A 19,152-nucleotide genomic window follows, 5' to 3' on the forward strand; every position below is an offset into this window, starting at 1 on the left:
ATTTCCTTGGTGCATCTCCTAGCATATGAGAAAGCAGGATCTGGCACTTGGCATGGGCCTGTCAGGCTCCATGGCCCTGTTTGTGGTCCAGACGAGGATGGAGAGCTGCTTGCCCCCTCCCAAATCCCTGCTCAGAGACGGAGCAGGGATAAAGGCAGGGGAATGGGGAGGGAAACCAGGCTTGTGCCAGAAGAGGGACCATATACACTATACAAATAAACCCTAACATCCAGAGCAGAGTTGTTCAGGTTAGGTTCAGGAACAACAAATGGTTATACTGCTGTTTCTCCTGGCATTGCCTATGTCCAGTAACACACAATATTTCATATACCCTGTATACTTTTCCTACAGCAGCAGCGTTTGATTTAGAGCAGGAATTGCAAAAAGGAACCGCTATTTGTTTGCGGTTCACGGGCTCCATCCTCCTGAAGATGGCAGCCAGTGATTCACATGTTCCCCTTTCGAGACACACCATTCTTTCACAACTCCATAAGTCCAGAAAAAACAACACCAGAAAGTACCAGCTTGCATTCAATTAATGTAGAACAGATACATATATATATGTATATTTTTTTTAATTTCAAGTCCTTGAGAGATGATAACTCAAGAACACGTTCAGTGGAAAGAAGCCGCTAGGGTAGTAGAGGTTCTTTAGAAGATCTCCTTGTTCCTGTATGCTTCCAAAACAGCTCCTGATCAGGTCTTCTCTGCTTGGTGCTTATGGTTTCCCAAAATTTCAGCCCCTTGGAGATTTCATCCCCCATGTTCACCCCCCTGGTGTTCATAGGCCTGAGAAATCATCTGGGAGAAGTAGGATGTCTCCAGCACAAAGCCAGGTCAGGTGCCCAATCCAGACCCGGGCCTTTCTATGGATCAGGCAAAACCAGCTCGGACTCTTGGGCTGGGTGAGATAAGTGAAGTGAGGGAGGATTGACAGAAACATGGGTGGAAGCAACACAAAGTGGATGCTTGTCCTGTCTTGGTGCTCATCACACCAGAATGTGGGACATCCAGTGAAATCATCAGGCAGTGCATTTTGATGGGGCTGAAAGGCAGAGCTTTGCAGCACAGACTGTAAGTAACTTGCTGAATTCACCACCCACACACACACAAAAATGCTGTGGATGGAAAGCAACGTTTTAGGGGTCTGGGGGTGAAAAAAGATTACAGAAGTTGACTCCTCTGGCTGTGTTATACACAGGAACCGACACGTCCCTCTGACGGGAGGTTAGCTGGGAGGATATTGAGCAAGAGCAAGTCTTTTGATGCCCCTCTCTGGGCACGTGGGTGCTATGGATCTTTTATCTGACTTAATACAAGGAGTCAGGCAAAACATCTGACTTAAAATGACACCTATATCAGCTGCACTCCAACATGCCCTAGAGAGACCAGGTTTGGGCTCTGTCTGGCGGGAATGAAAACAGAGACAGAGGTGAAGTGGGGCGAAGGGGGATGGAAAGTTTCAGGTCCTGCTTTGAAGAAGTGACTGTGAAAAACAGTATCATGTTATTCAGCAGCTCTTCTCCTACTCCATATGCACTCGCAGCTGCGGACCGCTGCCATGAATGTATTTTTTTACAAGAGCTTACTGCAAAGTGTTGTGCTGTTTTCCAGGACAAATTCAAATGAAACGACCTAGGTTTTTTTTGCCCCCTGTTTCAAAGCAAACTAACAAAACACACACCCATCAAACCCAAACCAAAAAGTTTCAAAAATATTGTGGCTTTTCCTTGAAATGAAAATAAAATGTTTCCAGCCATTCCAGGCTAGTGATTCTTTTTTTCTCAGATGTCAAAAAAACACATTTGGAAAACTGTCGTCTTCATCTCAAAACATTTTGACTTAAGTAAACCCCCAACACTTGCAAAACAGATGCATTTTGCTCAAAAAAGCTTTTTAATTCCCCTTAGAAAGACTTCATTGAAAATAGTTTGTCTGGATGTAGATAACACTTTTGGGAGGTTTATTTTTACACTTCTGCCCATCCCCAATCTCTCACAATGTCCCATGGCATAAGCAGAGATGTGATGTGGCTCTGCTTTTGGAGGCATGGCACAGTGGCAGATTGGGACAGCAGCAGCTGGAGAGATTCTGCTGGTCCCAGCAATGGGAGACCATGAGGTTGGCAAGTCTCTGAGATTTCTCCTTCTGGAGAACAGTTGTGCAGGGATGAATCCTGTTAGGATTCATTGCAGATCTGAATGGCCACAAATAGATGGTTCTTTGGCAGGGTTTGGTGATGCTCAGTTACTTTGCCTAAGGTTGAATCGGCCTTAGGACACTACAGGTGGCTTGAAGGGGAAGGATAGAGAGGAGTTGCATGCACATGTCTACACATAGGCCTTATGTGAAGAACAAACTGCCAATTTGTACAACAAGAAATAAAAGGCACAGGCTGGTTAGAGGATATCACCAAAATGGTCCCTTAGAGGGGTTGGAGGATTGAGAGAGGGAGTTAGAATGAACAACAAGGCAGCTCTTCTCTGCAGAGCACTTTATGTGCTATAATTTCCATTTTATATCCCCCGTGTCACATACAGAGTGAAATAAACAGAGTTTTGCCATGATTATTCCGAATCTTTATGATGGCTATAATGTTCTTTGCCTCTCACCTCGCGGCCTCTTTCCCACCTTGGTGCATTTTCATATTGATACAAATTTCCACTGTGAAATGATCCCTGAAAAGAGTTTACCTGCCACTAAATTGCTCTGAACTCCTCAAAATGCTTTGGCACAACGCTATGAAACACACCTCTTTGCCTGCAAGAACAACATGCTCAAGAGCATAACCCATATAGTGCCCCTGTAAAGGGCTATGGAGTGTGGCTCACTGCACAAAGTCGTAAAGAGCTGCACTATATTCAGAGTACAGCACTATAAAATTTAACCTGTTACATCCTTCATCATTCATAATGCCAAGGAAGCCATTGAGCAAAATATGTGAGGCAAACTAATTTGGATGGTGCCTTTTGTCGCAGAAACATATGTACGTATGGACTGTTTTGTACTACTTTGTGGTCAATGGACTGGGCCACAAACAAGGTATGGGCTCCCCTGGAGCTGCAAGGGTTCACGTCTGCATCCACTGTCCCTTGGCTGGCCACTGGCTCTTGTATCAGGAGGAGATCTTGGCCTTCAGGTGAGACCCTGTTCTTGCCAAATTTGGGGAGTCTGTTGCTCTAGGGCTGTCTGAGAGAGAGGACAGGTTATTTTTCTGTGAGATCTGGATGGATTATTTATCTTAGCTTTCTTCTAAATCATGAGCTCACGTCGCCTTGGTGTATGTGCCTTCCTTTTTCTCTTACGGTCCTTCTCCAGGTCTCCCAGTGGCTAAGAAGATCCAAGATCTGCTGAGTGCTCTACAGAAGGGGGACAAAAACCATCTCTGATTGTATGTAACATCAGCTTCATGATTTCATGACAACTTGCTCCATGACAACATTTAAAGGAAGGACTCTGCCTTGACGACACCTCATGCTGCCTTGGGAAGCATCCCACAGGGAGATGAGTGCATACCCAGCTGAGCAGCACTTGCTCCTGCATGTACATCTACAGCCTAGGGCATCCCACTTCACTTGGTCAGGGGCATGTTGGGGCCTCCGGTCAATCTTAGGGAATGATGGATACCGGATCCAGGTGGTGATAAGCTGGATGAATACATGCCATAAAGTCTGTGTGACTTAAACTTGAGCAATGGTATCCGAATCCATCAAGGAGGAGATTCCCTACTATTCTTCTCTGGGCCTGCAGAGTCTCATATACGTGATTCAACATGCAGTTACAATTCATGCACCGAGTGCCAAGTGCAACAAACTCCGCTTGTGCTATTTCAGCCTATTCGATGTGTTTTTCCACGAGCACAACTTAACATCGGTTTCTTTGCCAAGTGTGCGGCCTTCCCACTTCATTATGGTCATGAGAAAACCATTTCAATAAGAAAAACAAAGGAATAGATTTAGCAGTCCTTCATCCCTTCTGTCTGTAAGCACGTGCAACATTTGTTTGCAAAGTTCGGCATAAGCTAATAACCCGATCTTGCTAAGATTTACACTCCGACAAAGACTTCCATATGGGCTTAACATTAACCTTCATCTAAAGGAAAATATTTGGGGTCTTTTTTCTTTTTTTTTTTTTTTTTTTTCTTTCTCTTTCAGTGCACTGTGTGACCAATGAAATGCTCACCAAAGGGAACAGAAAGGCGCTCATTGATTGCACTCTTTGCTGGGATGGCTGGGCCAAGGGACAAGGACTCAACCTGAGGAGCTGCCGGTCATTTCTCACAGGGTCCTCAGCACCTACAGTTCCCTGTGAAGTCATGGGGATTACAGGTGGTCGTCCTCATGCAGAGTTAGGTCTAGATGAGGTCATCTACAGTCGGACATGGATGGATTTCTGTTATAGCCCTGGACTCTGGACAGATGAGGTCTCAAATGCTAATAAAGACAAGACAGAGACAAATAACTTGAATGCCGAGAAGATAACTTCTAGTAATGGAGCCAGTAAACTGAGGAAATTTAAAAGCCAAGCACTACTCTCAGCTCTTGATTCCTCTGTGAAATGAAAGGGAAGGTATTTGTCTCCTGGCCAGCAGCCAGAGTAGCTACAGCACCAAACCTCACCCTCCTCCTGTGCTGGGAAGTAAAACAGGCGCTAAGATACATTGGGCCAGGTGCAGCAAAACGTCTAAGGACACAGACAAAGGTACTCGCTGTGAACAAGTGTGTTACATGCAGATAGTCTGTTAAAAAGTCATAAAACAGCTTTGTTTATGCTCCAGAATGCAGATTTGAATCTAAGTCCTCATAGTGGCGGAAAAGACATGCTGGCCAACCTCATCTCGAGCTTTTTTGCTCCATATGTGAACATGGGGAATGCACTGTTGTTCTGTACAGAAATAGTGTTTGAGTCTTTTTTAAAGAAATGGGAATTGGTACGCTTTTTCACCCCTTCTGCCTCTCCAAACTCCTGCACATCCTTCCTAGGCTTCCAGCAAAGCACCTTCTCTCAATATGAACTCTGCATAAATGAGGCTGTTCCTACCAGTCAGCTGCCCTCACATACGTCTTGCAGGTGTCTCTCTGCATTAAGTATTTGCAAGAGGCTTCAGTCCATCTCCTCCTCTGAGATCCATCACACAGAACAGTCCATCCATGCCCTGCTTCAGCATCTCTGGTGGACAGTCCTCAGATCTCACTTCCAGGAAAACTTGTGTGATGTCATTAACATTGAAAGCTATTTATTATGATTTCCAAAGTGCTTTACAATTGAAAGAGGCAAATACCTACATAAGCCAAGTTGATGACTTATGCAACTATGCTAGTTGCTATGCAAGTTGCTATGCAGCTCCATAGATGGCCAGAGACAGGCAGAGAGAGCTCACAGATAAAAAAGCTCACACTGCCATCATGTTTATTGCGACATTATATAGGATATCAAATCCATATGCAATGATTTATAAATCATCTGCAAAGATTTACAAGCAGAAAAGGAGAAAAAAATCAGCCAGACTGTCAGTAAAAATGTAGGATATATTTATTTAAACAATAGCCATGTTCTAAAATGATCGGCATTTTCCTCATATTAAAAATGTTTTACACTAGAACTGGAAAAAAATAAGAAACTGGTGTATTTGTATAATTTTCACATTAAGAATCTCATTAGGAGTGTGATTGAGATTTATTCTTTTAAAAATACACGTTTTCAGAATTACACATGGAATTTGGGAGCCTCTTGGCTTGTAATGAGTTATGTTTTATACAGCTAAATGGTTTTTGGCAAATAAAACCAAGTCGTTATTAATTACCCAACCCGTGCCTTTGCCAAACTGAAATCTACGATTCAACAGAACGTCTCAGACAGTGAAGTAAGCTTTGAAAATGATTTTAGCCTTTGAGCACTCAGCACCTTTTCTTCAGAAAACCAAAAGATTTTTTTTTTGATAGTTCAACTCTCTATATTTAGCTAGTGTCAAAATGCTTAAGAAAAAAAATGTTAAAAATAATTTTAGGGCATTTTAAATAATAATAAAAAACATAATATTATTCAGATAATGCTGTGAGCCACATTGCAAAGGAGAAGCAATTCTGCTCTGCAGCTTTGGGGAGCGCAGAGCCGCTCCTGAACAGGATGAGATGTGATTTTCTAATTTTGATTGATCGCGATAGGGAATGAGCTCTCGCAATCACTACTGAACCCAGTATCCCTTTTAAGAGCCAGAGCTTTGCTGAATCGTTAATCAACGTAGATTAAATTATGTGGAAACACGTGGGCAGCCCTGCTTTTAAATACACCAATTGACAGCTGCCATAATAGAGCACCATTCTTTGGATTTCTACAAAAGAGCTTTCAAAGATACCTGCTTCTCTGCTAATGCCTTTTTTTTTTTTTTCCTAGCGAAAAAACAGTGTTCAAGTGCAAAATTGTCCATGTGCCATTGGATGTTTAGCTCTCTGGAAGGCGCTATGCAGATATATATATATATATATATATATATATATATATATGCAGATATATATAGATATATATATATACACACATATATATATATATACATATATACATATATACATATATATATATATATATACATATATACATATATACATATATATATGTGTATATATATATATATATATATATATATATATACACATACAGACGACTAACAACTTTTGCATTGCGATTAAAATCGGGGCATGTCTTGGATTTTGGTGGCAAGAAAAAATAAAGGAAGAAATAAATGGATATATTATGCTAGGTATTTATTTATTTCACAGCAATTACTATTGCTAGAGAGGCGGCTAGAGATGCAGTGAGAATTGACTTTGCTGTCAAGATCATTCATAAGAGCTTTTATCTCCATCCTGAATAGGTTTATTTTTCCCCCTTTTCTCTCCTTTTTATTATTATGTTTTTTCAGACAGCTTTACAACACATGCATGGTTACCAGAGCTCAAATTGCCCCGCGGGGCTCAGGCGGTTTCTGCCCCTTTGCCCGAAGGACGCGCCGAGCTTGGAGCTGGGCGCTATCAGCGTCCCCTCTCCCTCGCTACACTGCGGGGAAAATCAGGTCCTGGGTTGACAGAGAGGCGAGGAAACCTCATAGAAAAACCCACTGAGGGGTGCAGGACATTCCCTGCCCGCCAGTTCCCCAGTAGAGTCCCATGGGTGACCTTCCCTGCCTTCATTTTCACCGCCGTCGTCAGAGTTAAATGATCGATAACTGAGAATGGGGAGCGAATTAAAAACACCTCGGGGCAACAGATTTGGGGGTCCCAGCAAGACCCTCGGCTCAGCCGCATCCCTGCACGCACACTAATTATTATTACTAATAATTAGTAATAATCTCGTTGATAGGTTATTAACGGGCGATGTCCCCCCGCGCTGCTTGGCCCCGGCAGCGGCGCTGGGGACTGCTGTGCCCGCAGGCCGGGAGCATTTGGCTTTCGCTCCCTCCTTATCTGCTGTCGGGGGCACCTACACGGACTGCAGGAGGAGAAATGCCGAGCGCTAGCGCCGGCCCGGCCCCGCGCAGGGTTGTCCCCTTCTATCTTCTCTTCTCTTCTCTTCTCTTCTCTTCTCTTCTCTTCTCTTCTCTTCTCTTCTCTTCTCTTCTCTTCTCTTCTCTTCTCTTCTCTTCTCTTCTCTTCTCTTCTCTTCTCTTCTCTTCTCTTCTCTTCTCTTCTCTTCTCTTCTCTTCTCTTCTCTTCTCTTCTCTTCTCTTCTCTTCTCTTCTCTCCCGTTTCCTTTTCTGATCATTTTTTTCTCTTTTTTTTTATCGTTTTCCTTTTTCCTTTTTTTCCATTTCTTTTCGGTTTCTCCCTCTTCCTTTTTTAAATCTTTTTCCTTTCCATTTTTTCTTTTTCATTTTCCCTCTTTTCCATTTTTTTCTCTTTCTCATTTTATTCTCCTCTTTTTCTATCTTCCCTTTTCTCTTTCTATTTCTCCCTCTCCTCCTCTTTCTCTGTTCTTTTCCTCTTCTTTCTCGCTATTCCCACGTACCACTATTTCAATCAGAGCCTGGCCTGGCAGGGAATCACACTTCTCCCCACCGTATGAGCGCCGACACGGAGCCTCTGCCACGTTTCTAACGAGCACGAAAGTCTTTCTTTCTTCTTGGCTATCGAAGACATGAGCCAGAAAAGCGCCCTCGGGCCATTGCCTCCCCCGAGTCCGGCCGGGGACAACCCGCGCAGGACAGCGACGGGCTCCGTGGGCCGCTGATGGGCGGCAGGTGCCCGCGGAGAGGCGGCCGGGGGGTCTTGATGCTGCTGATGTCGCTGCGGGGGGTACATCCATGTGCATTTTCCTTAACCCCCGAGGAAAAGACCGCCCCCCGACAGCAGCATCCCGAGCGCGGGCTCTGCGTGTGGCAAGCGCCGGCACCGCTGCTCGTGGATGGACCAGGGCGGGCTGTAAAGCTCGTCTCTGTGCAAACACTCGGGCGTTTATCCACACAGCGATATACACTTAGGTGTGGGCTGGATGATATATTGCCCTGTTACAGTGGAGCAATGTATGTGAAACAAAATATGGGGAGCAAAATATATAACGGAGCAGTATATGGAGAGACCCTTATGTAGTATCTATGGGTAGACACGTGAAGAGTGCATATGGAGAAACCTTTGTGTCGGCAGCACATATGGATAGCCCTGTGTCACTTGCGCAGCGTGTATGAGTAGGTGGGAAATTCCTATTTACCTGCAAAGTGACCCACGATCGCTGCCGAAAGTCCTTCTCTTGCAGAAGGACCCGCTCGGCATCTGTCTGCTTTGATTTCTTTTAAGAATCTCCCCCCACCCCAAATATCCGCGACCCTTCACAGCCCGTAGAGGGGTGCTCGGGGTGCGATGCCGTGCGCGCCCCGCCGCCGTGCCCGCCCGCTGCCCCCTTACCTGGGCGGCCGCTCCTCGGGCATCGCCGCGCCGAAGGCCCCGACGACGGCGGGCGGATTTCTCCCAACAGAGGGAGACAAAAGATTAACTCAGCGGAGGTGGGTTTGGGTGGGCTCGGGCGCTCCCCCCACCCCCAGAGACACCCGACTCCCCCCAGAAGCACTGCTTTCCCCAAAAAAGGGAAAATAAAAGTTTTTTTTTTTAAAAAAAAAAAAAGAAGAAAAGAAGGAAAATACAAAGGTGAGAAAAGCGTTGGGGTGGGGAGAGAGGGAAAAAGAAAAGAGGATCAGGAACAAGGGCCGGGATCCCGGACTCAGCCCCCTCCGCGCCAGCGCCCTCCGCTCGCAGGTTCCCCGAGGCTGGAGAGCAGGAGGCGCCCCGGGTTTTTAGGAGCTGCGGGCGGCTCCGGGGCTCTGCCGAGCTCGCCGGAGGCTTCCCCAGCCGCCGGTGGGTGCGAGGGGAGCCAGGCAGAGCCCCCGGGGCCGAGCCCCGCCGGGGCGGCCCCACCAGGGACACGGGGGAAATCGTGCGGCGGGCGCGATGGGGGAGGCAGCGGGGCACTCGCTTCCCTCGGCCGCTTTTCGATTGCCCCCTGTCAGGCGCCCGCGGTGGCGGCTGAGGACCGGCACAACTCATCGCACGGCTGAGGTGCTGCCAGCGCGCGGGCAGCCCGGAGAGGTGGAGGAAAAGGGGGAGGTCAGGGGGAGGAGGAGGAGGGGTCCTCATCCCTCTGCAGCTCCTGGCTGCTTTTTAACCGATCTGCTTTTTTTTCCTCACTGCTGGTCCCGGGCAGCAGCAGCCTCCGCGAAGTGGTTGCATGGGCAGGGGAGAGCGGAGCGGGGCGAGGGGAAAAGCGGAGCGGGGTGGGTGAAAAGGGGAAGATTTCTCCTCCATGGGAGAGGCCCGGGGGTGTCTCAGGCCAGTCCTCGCCCGGGCTCCCGTTTCCCGGACCCCGTCGGTCACAGCGCCGGGATGGCTCCCCTGTAACTGAAGAGCCGCGTCGGTGCGAAAATTAAATATTTTAAATCAATAAAATTAAATTTGATTTTGTTAAAATTAAATACAGTTTATTTCGAATATTAATACATTTTGTAAAGGATCGATCCCTTTGGGGACGACGAGCCAAAAGGAAAGGGAAAGGGGAGGCCAGTCCTTCCTGGGCCGCGCATCCCACGCGGTTCACGTGTGGCCAGAGAGGCTCCTCCGGTCCAGGTGGGGAGCCCCCCTTCAGGGTGAACCCCAGGAGCAGCAGGGCCGTTTCAAATGTATCGTTGCCCGTAGCCGTCTGCGAGGCTTTGCCCTCTCTCCTCCGCACACACCTTATCTCCACCACTGCCATCATCTTCAGCCGCTTGCGAGAAGCGACCGCGAGCTTTCGATCTGTCTCCCTCGGATCAAACCACCCTTCTTTCACACACACACACAAAAAGCAAAAAGAAAAATAGCACCTTAAATCTAAGCACTTTGTGTTCGCCCCACGCAAGTCGCACGAGTCTGCTGCTTCTTCATTTTTTTTTTCTAATTCTTTGGATAAGTAAAGGTGGGCTTCGTTCCCGTGGGAGCAAGGGGCTTCCAGGGGCGATGTCCAGCTCGCAAAAGCTGGGAGTCCCGCCAGCGGCCAGGGGATCTTCCCGAGGCAGCGGGCACCTTCCCTTCTCGCTCCAGCCGGCGGCCCGACCCCTGGTGCCGAGGCCGGAGCCGAGGCCGATGCCGCCGGCTCCGGATGCCCGGGCCGGTGGAGCAGGTGCCCGTGGGGATCGGGAGCGGGATGGGGGGGTGTCCGGGGGGCGAGGATAGGAAGAGCCTCCCCCACATCCCTCCATCCCCCCGCCTCTTCCTGCTCCCCGAGCTCCCCCGCAGCGGGGCGGCCCCGAGGGGGCGGGCGGAGGAGGCCGGGGAGGGGGTCACGCTTCTTCTCCCCCACCTCAAGCCTCGTTGGGGAGCGGCGGCCGCGGCCATTTAGGAGGCGCCCGGGAGCCAATGGGCGGCCGGTTGGGGCGCCGCTAACGTGACGGCCGAGATTGACGTGTTTCCCACGTCAAATTGATCCCGGCGAGCGGGGGGACCGGCGGCCGCCGCCAGGCCCCGCTCAGCCGCCCCGCGCGGCCCCCAGCGCGGCCGCGGAGGCACCGGGGGGTGGCTGCCCCCCCGCCGCCCCCGGGCCCTCTATGCCGGCCCGCCCGCAGCCCCGCAGGCAGCAGCGGCTCGCGGCGCGGAGCGACCCCGGCGCCGGGCGATGGGTAAGGAGCAACGGCGGCGGCAAAGGGCCTGGCCGGGCCGAACCGGGCCGGGCCGCGGCGCTTGGGCTCCGCGCGCGGACGGGCACCGCTGACGAAGGGCAGGAGTCCGGCCCGGAGCCGCGGCGGGGCCCCGGGCAGCGGCCCGTGCTGACCCGGCCGCCGGTGCGCGGGGGCGGCGGGACGGGGTCCTGCGGGATCGCGGTCCTCGCTCCTTGCCTCGTCTCTCTCCCTCGTTGTCGGTCTCTTTCCCCCTGGCTTTATGTCTGTCAGATTGTCTGTGTGTGTCTCTGCCTTTCTGTATGCTTGTCTGTGTGTCTGTCTTCTGTCTTTCTCTTTATCTCTTTCTCGGATTCTCTTTTTCCTTTCCTTTCCTTTCCTTTCCTTTCCTTTCCTTTTCTTTCCTTTCCTTTCCTTTCCTTTCCTTTCCTTTCCTTTCCTTTCCTTTCCTTTCCTTTCCTTTCCTTTCCTTTCCTTTCCTTTCCTTTCCTTTCCTTTCCTTTCCTTTCCTTTCCTTTCCTTTCCTTTCCTTTCCTTTCCCCCCATTCCCTCGGCTCACCTCTCCCCGTTCGCTGTCATCGGCGGAGCAGCCCGAGGCGCGCATCTCCCGTCGGTCCGTCCCCTCCCGCGACCCCCGTTCGCGGCGGCGGTGCCAGTGACGTCCCGCCTGTCCCCGCAGAGCAGAGCTACGGCGAGGTGAACCAGCTGGGCGGCGTTTTCGTGAACGGGCGCCCGCTGCCCAACGCCGTCCGGCTGCGCATCGTGGAGCTGGCGCAACTCGGCATCCGGCCCTGCGACATCAGCCGCCAGCTGCGCGTCTCGCACGGCTGCGTGAGCAAGATCCTGGCGCGCTACAACGAGACCGGCTCCATCCTGCCCGGCGCCATCGGCGGCAGCAAACCGCGGGTCACCACCCCCACCGTGGTCAAGCACATCCGCGACTACAAGCAGGGCGACCCGGGCATCTTCGCCTGGGAGATCCGCGACCGGCTGCTGGCCGACGGCGTCTGCGACAAGTACAACGTGCCCTCGGTCAGCTCCATCAGCCGCATCCTGCGCAACAAGATCGGCAGCCTCTCGCAGCCGGGGCCCTACGAGGGCAGCAAGCAGCCGCCGCCGCAGCCCGCGCTGCCCTACAACCCCCTGTACCAGTATCCCTACCCCGGGCCCGTGGCGGCGCCGGCCGCCAAGGTGGGCGCCCACCCGACGGCGCCCGTGGGCATCCCACGCTCCTGGCCCTCGGCGCACTCGGTCACCAACATCCTGGGCATCCGCACCTTCGTGGAGCAGACGGGTGGGTACCTGCGCCCCGCTGTTCCCGCCGCTGGCATCGCCCCCTCCTTCCCCACTTTCCCCATTCCCCCCAACCCGGCTTTTTTTTTTTTTTTTAATGTATATATTCGACGGCAGCATCCCGCGCCGGCGGGACGGAGCGGCGAGTTCCAGCCGCGGCGAGGCTCAGACATCTTGAACTTTTTATGAAAAATGTGGAAAATATTTGCGCAGGGATGATAGATTGCCGACCGCAAATTCGGGCCCTGAATTTCTCTTAAAAAAAAAGAAAAAAAAAAGGGAGGGGGGTAAGAGAAAGATAGGAGAGAAAAAGAAAGAAAGAAACAAAAAAAACCCAGAGGGGATAAAAACGGAGAAACAAATGCGAAGGAAAATGAAAGAGAGCAACCTCCGCACGTCCATGTCACACTGCTGCTAAATCGCTCCGGTTTTTTTTTTTCATAAAAATATATATAATCGAAATAACAATAGTGACAATAACAACAACTTGGGGAGGAGGAATCGAAAATAGGAAGGTTTCCCGCCCGTCCCTGGCTGCCAAGCAGCCCCAGGGAAGCGAGGGGCAGCGCCGGCCCTGCCGCCCGTCCCCGCTGCTCCGCGCCTGGCCGCGCTGCCCCGCGCAGGCTTCAAGGGGGGCGGAAAGGGAAGGTGGAAAGGAGAGAGAGAGAGGGGGGTAAAAACCCTTTTATCCTTTCAAGAGCCCAACTAAATCAACCGCATGCGTTTCCCTCCGCGCAATCATTTATCTTTAAAATTCCGATGTCACTTTTATAAATCTCCGTCGTCAGAAGAGAAATTTGGGCCTCCTAAATTATAGGGGAGTCGGGAAGCGGCGGGGGAAGAGACTCGGAGGGCTGTGTGTATGTGGGGACCTTGCCACCCCAGCGGGGTGACCAGAGCCGGGTGTCGTGGAGGGCTCGGTCCTTCTGCGCCCCAGCGGGGCGGCCCGAGCCGCTGCGCGGGCTGCGGAGGGCGAGCGAGGCGAATGTCCCTCCCAGTCCGGACCCGCCGGTGTCTTCTCTCCCCTCCAGGGGCTCTGGCCGGCAGCGAGGGCTCTGCCTACCCCCCAAAAATGGAGGACTGGCCCGGCGTGAACCGCACGGCCTTCCCGCCGGCCCAGGGAGTCAACGGCATCGACAAAACTGCCGTCGAGGGGGACATTAAATACCCGCAGGTAACGGGACCCGGAGGTGGCGGGAGGAGAGGGGATAGTTTCACGTTGTTCCGATTCCCAGCAGACCCTGTTTAGGGCATTTACTCCCCCTCGGGAAAACCCAAGAAACCAAGAAAACGGGATGGGGAGGTGATCCAGACCTGAAACCCTTGTGCTCCCCCAGGACTTCCACCCCCAGCGGCTGCCGGCCTCCACGCGCGGGGTCGGGTGGGGGGGATGGATGGGAACGACTTGTGTCCCCTCGCGACTTGCACACCCCCTTCCAGCCCAGCTCTGTCCCTTGTCCCCGCAGGCGGCCGCGGGGCTCTCGGCCGTGGGGGGTTTCCTGCCGGCCTGTGCCTACCCGGCCTCCAACCAGCACGGCGTCTACGGCGGGCCCGGCGGCGGCTACTTGCCCACCGGCCACCACTGGCCGCCGCAGGGCAACCCCTTGGGCCACCACGGGCCCAGCGTGGCCGTGCATGGCGGCGACCTGGCGGCGGCCATGGCCTTCAAGCACCCGGGCAGGGAAGGTGAGCGCGGCGCGGCCCACGCGTGTCCGCGGGGCGGGACTGGGCGGGGGTAGACGGTGCCCCTCGAAAAGGCAGGTTTGAGGGGAAAAATGCGATTTTTTCCCCTTCTCAATTTGCAACCGCGTGCGCTGGGAATCTCCACGGGGTGGAAAATAACCAAGAGAGAGAGAAAGCCTCGGAGACTTGGGTTTTGTTTTCCTTTTCTTTCCTTTTCCTTTTTTAATATATATATTTATCTCTCTTCTTTTTTGTTTTATTTCTCCTCCCCCACCCGCTTTTTTTCCCCCTCGAAGTCCTCTCAATATTAGCACGCTAAATGTCACGTCCTTTTTTTTTTTTTTTTTTTTTTTTCGGGTATTCTTGCGCTATTGCTTGCTAACACAGAAATTCGGCGCTAAGAGGGGAACAGTTCTCCATTAAAACAAATAAACAAAGAAACAAACAAAAATCATATTTTTTCCTAGGCGTTTCTCTGCCTCGTCACCCTCAAAATGTGTTTTTAAAGATAAACCCCATGTGAGAATCTCGTGAGCTTGATCGGAACATACAATCCTGTTAATTATAGCGTTTATTTTCTTCTCCTATTAATTACTTCGATTCGTTTATGAAAACTTTTATTTCCTCGGTAGGTACAAAAATCCTAACAAACGTTCTGAAAAAAAATCCCTCACTCCCCTCGTTTTCGGAGTATTATACTTTCTAATCTTTTTCACATTTGCAATTCGTTTTCCACTTTCCATTCCTTTATTTTATTTGTGTTGTTTTATACGAACTCCTCACCGTTTCTATCTAACTACGGCAACCTGCTGCGAGTTATAACAGCAGCTGCCCCGGGGAGTGAGTTATTGCGAATATCCAGGGGCGCAAACGGATCATCGTAAACCTGAGCTTGGAAAGACATGGAGAAACGGCAAGAAAGAGAGAAACGGAGTGAGGAAGGAAAGGAACAAAGATTACGCACTCATATCTGAGATGCAGGAATTTCTTTACATTTAGTATTTTTGGGGGGTATTCTCCCCAAGTTTTTAAGTGACTTAGGAGCCTGAGACATTCTGGCTTGCCACCCTCAAAGCTATTTCAGGCAAAGGGTACATGTAGTTTCTTGCAACTTTTTTTTTTTAATTTTTTTTCCTAAACGCTTTTTATTTTTAATTTCATTCGCAACGGTTTTCGGGTTCCGCGATTTATTTGGGGCGAAGTAAAATTACGATCATCCAAGAAAGCAAGAACAAAACCCAAAAAAGGCAAGGTGGAATTGACGGAAAGGAAAAAAAAAAAAAAGAGAGAGAGAGAGAGACCCGGTTTGGGGGAGGAGAGGGACGTGCAGAGTCGACGGCCCCGGGAGCGGCCGCCGCGCATCGCTCCCGCTGCAACCTGGAGAGGAGGATTTAATTAATAACTTCTGAAGGCAGCTTTTAATAGCACCATGGGAGTCCCCGGACCTCTCTGCCCACCCGCGGGATTCGGCCCCAGGTCGGGCCACGGAGCCGGCGGAGGGGGCGCGCAGGAGCCACGCGCCTTTGCCCCGGCCCGGCAGAATCAGTCGGACAATTCAATTTCACCCGCCGATCCAGGCTCTTTTTTTCTTCTTTTTCTTTTTTTCCTGATTAGAAACCCGTTCTTTTCTTTTTCTTTTTTTTTCCCTTTCGCATCTGATCCACGCACATCCCGGGGACATTTTGCATCCCTCCGGCCCCTGCACCGCAGCAGGAAAGGCCTTGCCGAGGCGGCGGGATGCGCGGGCAATGCGGGGAAGTGCGGGCACGACCGGGGGGGCAGGCGGGGAGTCCCGCACCCCCTTGGGCTCAACGTGGGGCGGGTGGCCTGGGGCAGCTGAGCTGGGAAGATGTGGAATCACACGAGAGCTGGCACGGGCTGCAGACCCTGTCCTGTCCCCTCTCCCCATTTTTTTTTTCATTTTTTTTTCGTTTCTCCCCCTCCCTCCTTTTTTTTTCTTTTTTTTTCCCACTTTCTTTTTTTTTCTTTTTTTTGATTTCTCTCTCCCACTCTGCACCCAGACCAGGAGAAAAGTATCCGCATCTGAAATCAGGCTCAGAGGTGACAGCCGGAGCCCTTCTCCTGTCTGCAGCCCTCCTTGCAGGGCTTTTTGCCCATGTGAGCTGAAAAACACACAGAAAGAAAAGATGGCCCGTGGCCAAAAATGCGCCCCCATCCTCACTTTCAAAAACACAAACAAAAAAAACCCAAACCAAAAAACCCACACCAAAGCAAAACATCAAAAAAAAAAAAAAAAAAAGCACAAAAGCAGGATCTGTAGGGAAAGGAGATATGAGGGCAACTGGTTGGATAATGTCGACAGTGGCTTCTGCAGGGCAGAAGGGACCAAACATGTAAACCCGGCCAGGGGGATTTTGGGGAGAAATGGTTCCTTTTGGCCACATGACCCGGACATCCTCCAGCCAGAGAGGAGGTCTGTGGAGTGGTTTATCCAGGCAAATCAGGGAAATTTCCTCGGGGTGAGGGAGGGGAAAGGGAGTTCTGGTCGAGGAAGGACTTGATACCTCGTGAAATACCCTCTCTGGTGCAGAAGCACAACAGGCAACACAGTCCTCTCCCAGGGTACATCTCAGGGGACACAGGTTTTAACAGTGTGCCCAGGACTTGTCTGTTCAGATGGTTCCCTGCTGTCTCCCCAGATAGATCCAGGTCCCTAACAGTGGCAAATGGGTGTCTGCTGCTCCTGTGGTTGGGTGGATGCATCTCCTCCCTCTTCTCTAGTTCCTTCCTGAGGGACCAGGCTCCCTGGAACTTGGCTGTGTGGGAAAGTCTGATTTCCCTCAAGTCCATTCAGCAGATGGGCTGGGATCAGTGGGACACAGAGCAGTGGGTCCATGTGTGAGTGTCCACATGGGACCCATGCAGCTGCCCCCCAGTCTTGGGCCACGTGTTTGGAGTCTGCCAAGGCACTGCCCTGCCTGTCTTTTTTTTTTTTTGTTTTTGTTTTTTTTTGTTTCCTCACTCTGCTCTACTTACAGTGGTGGACAGGAAACCTGCCAGTCCAGCAGGGAAACCAACGGATTCTCTAAGCACTCTCCACGGACTTTCTATCCCAGCCTCCTCTTCCTAGAGCCTGTGGAGCATCAGACAAGGGGCAGAGAGTCTTGGCAGAGGCACCTGCAGCATCTCACTCTAGCCGAAGCCTGAAGTGCTGCTGCATCCAAGAGAGGCCTGCAGCGAGCGCAGAAGCGGCTGGACTGAAGCAAACCTGGCCGGTAAGAGGTGACCTTCCTCCATGGCAAATCCATCGATTTGGACATTCATCCACACTGCCTTCAGGGACACATGACCTCTGGGTTGGAAAAGGGTGGCAGGAGAGAATCAATCTTCCTTCCTTCTTTCTCCCCACCCCCCATTTTTTTTTCTGCTTTTATTTTTATTTTCTCCTCCGCATTCTCCATGAAGACCATTGGATACAGAGCCGCGAACATCTCTGTCCCCGAATCCTTGTTTCAAGCATCCAGGCTTTGTCCTAGCCCAAGGCAGATGCTTCCTCCAGGGAGCGGTACTTGGTTTTCCAAAGCCGTGGACAGACAAACTCTGCTAGGAAGTGTTATCCTTGCAAGCCTTTCAGTGCCTCTGTCCCAGAGTGTAAATGGACAAAGTTGCCATAACATTTTATGATATATTTTTATAATAACAAACCTTAATAAAAAGTGACTCCCAGGGATGCACCCTGCTGAATTCCTTCCCTTGGGGTCTGCTTAAACACCAGCAGCTTCCCTGAGCCTCAAAGCACATCCTTCGGCTGCTCCTGCATGGCAGACACCGAGCGGGACCATGTGGGGTGCTTTGCTGGGAGCCCCCACTCTGTGTTTGGTCTAGATTTCCTCACCCACCCACCCAAGGGCCCCTTGATGGGGTTGCACATTGCAGCTCCACGGCAGGTTCCTTAATGTGGCTTCAGACCCGACACTCCGACGTTGTCCAGATGGGAAATCATGGCTGCTTCGTCCTGTCTGCTTAGATTAGAGGCTCTCCAGGAAGGTCTTGGTCCCTTATGGATGGCTGGACCAGAGCAAAACATGGGGACACTCTGCTCATGTTTGCAGATACTACGTTCTTCTATACCTAGGGTAGGAGAGCTCACCTGGGGACTCACCTGGCTGGTGCAAGCGGTGGGCATGAGCTGTGGGCTTGTCTCTCAGAGCCCACACACCAGGGTCTGTGTCCCTCCTCCTGTCCAGCTGGATCCGGGAGCTTTCAGGACGAGCTTTTGAATTCCCTGGCTCCACCAGCGGCTGCCATTGGCTTTGGTCCCTTCATTGTCTAGAGAAGGGGAAGGTCCTACAGAGGGGCAGGGAGGAAATATCCTGGCAGGAGAATACACGCCTGGCTTTCTGCGGAGAGTGTGCCTTTGTGGGAGGGAGAGCCCTGCCAAACTTGACATCCCACCCCAGGAAATTATTTTGTCTTCAACCTTGGGGTGGCAAAATTCAGTTTTGCCTCTGCTGTTGCAAAGCCTCCAGTGAGGTCTGGTGCTTGTGACTGACTGCAAAGCACGGGGAGGGAAAGGAGTGAATTTTAAGTAGCTGAGAACTTACTGTCTCAGGAAAAGATCTAACTCTACGGCCTTTGTTAAATATATTTTAAGAGGAGTGAGGCTGGAGAAGTCACCTGAAGCAGAAAACTAGCAGTTTCTAGTTCCCTGCAAGGTTTTTATCACTTTAAAGTTGTATTAGAGTGTGGCAAATCAGCTTTGGAAAATCTGATGGAAACATCCTTAAAGCACAGCAAGCATGGCCTTTCTGCCCATATGGATCACCAGAGCAGCTAATGTGATCCCTCCTGGGGAAGAGGGGAGAACCAGGACAATCCAAGCCCCATCCTTCCTGCGTTCAGTTGGTCTGGGAGGTCAACGGAGCTTCTTTGCATCTCTACATTTAAACCAGAGGGAAGAGCTAGTCTGTGTCCTGCACCTGCATCCTTCTGGCAGTGCTGCCAATGAGTTGGGCTGAGTAAAGTGTCCATGTCCTTATTTTGGGGAGTTGGGTCATGTGAAAGATCCATATGGAGCCAACACA

At 50.9% G+C, this 19,152-nt stretch overlaps 1 protein-coding gene across 1 annotated transcript; it reads left to right on the forward strand.

Moving 5' to 3' along the window:
- The first annotated feature begins 8,849 nt into the window (after positions 1-8,849).
- Positions 8,850-17,341, forward strand: PAX1 (paired box 1). The gene is made up of 7 exons (XM_088535415.1): positions 8,850-8,992; positions 9,243-9,345; positions 11,081-11,309; positions 11,811-12,425; positions 13,456-13,598; positions 13,891-14,110; positions 17,107-17,341. Exons 1-7 carry the CDS (start codon positions 8,850-8,852, stop codon positions 17,196-17,198), a joined length of 1,545 nt encoding a protein of 514 aa, XP_088391541.1. The 3' UTR covers positions 17,199-17,341.
- Positions 17,342-19,152: the final 1,811 nt, after the last annotated feature.

The sequence above is a fragment of the Tinamus guttatus genome, unplaced genomic scaffold (genome assembly GCF_059628265.1).
Source record: "Tinamus guttatus ecotype Peru unplaced genomic scaffold, ASM5962826v1 Tinamus_guttatus_pri_ptg000040l, whole genome shotgun sequence".
In the NCBI taxonomy this organism is placed as follows: Eukaryota; Metazoa; Chordata; class Aves; order Tinamiformes; family Tinamidae; genus Tinamus; species Tinamus guttatus.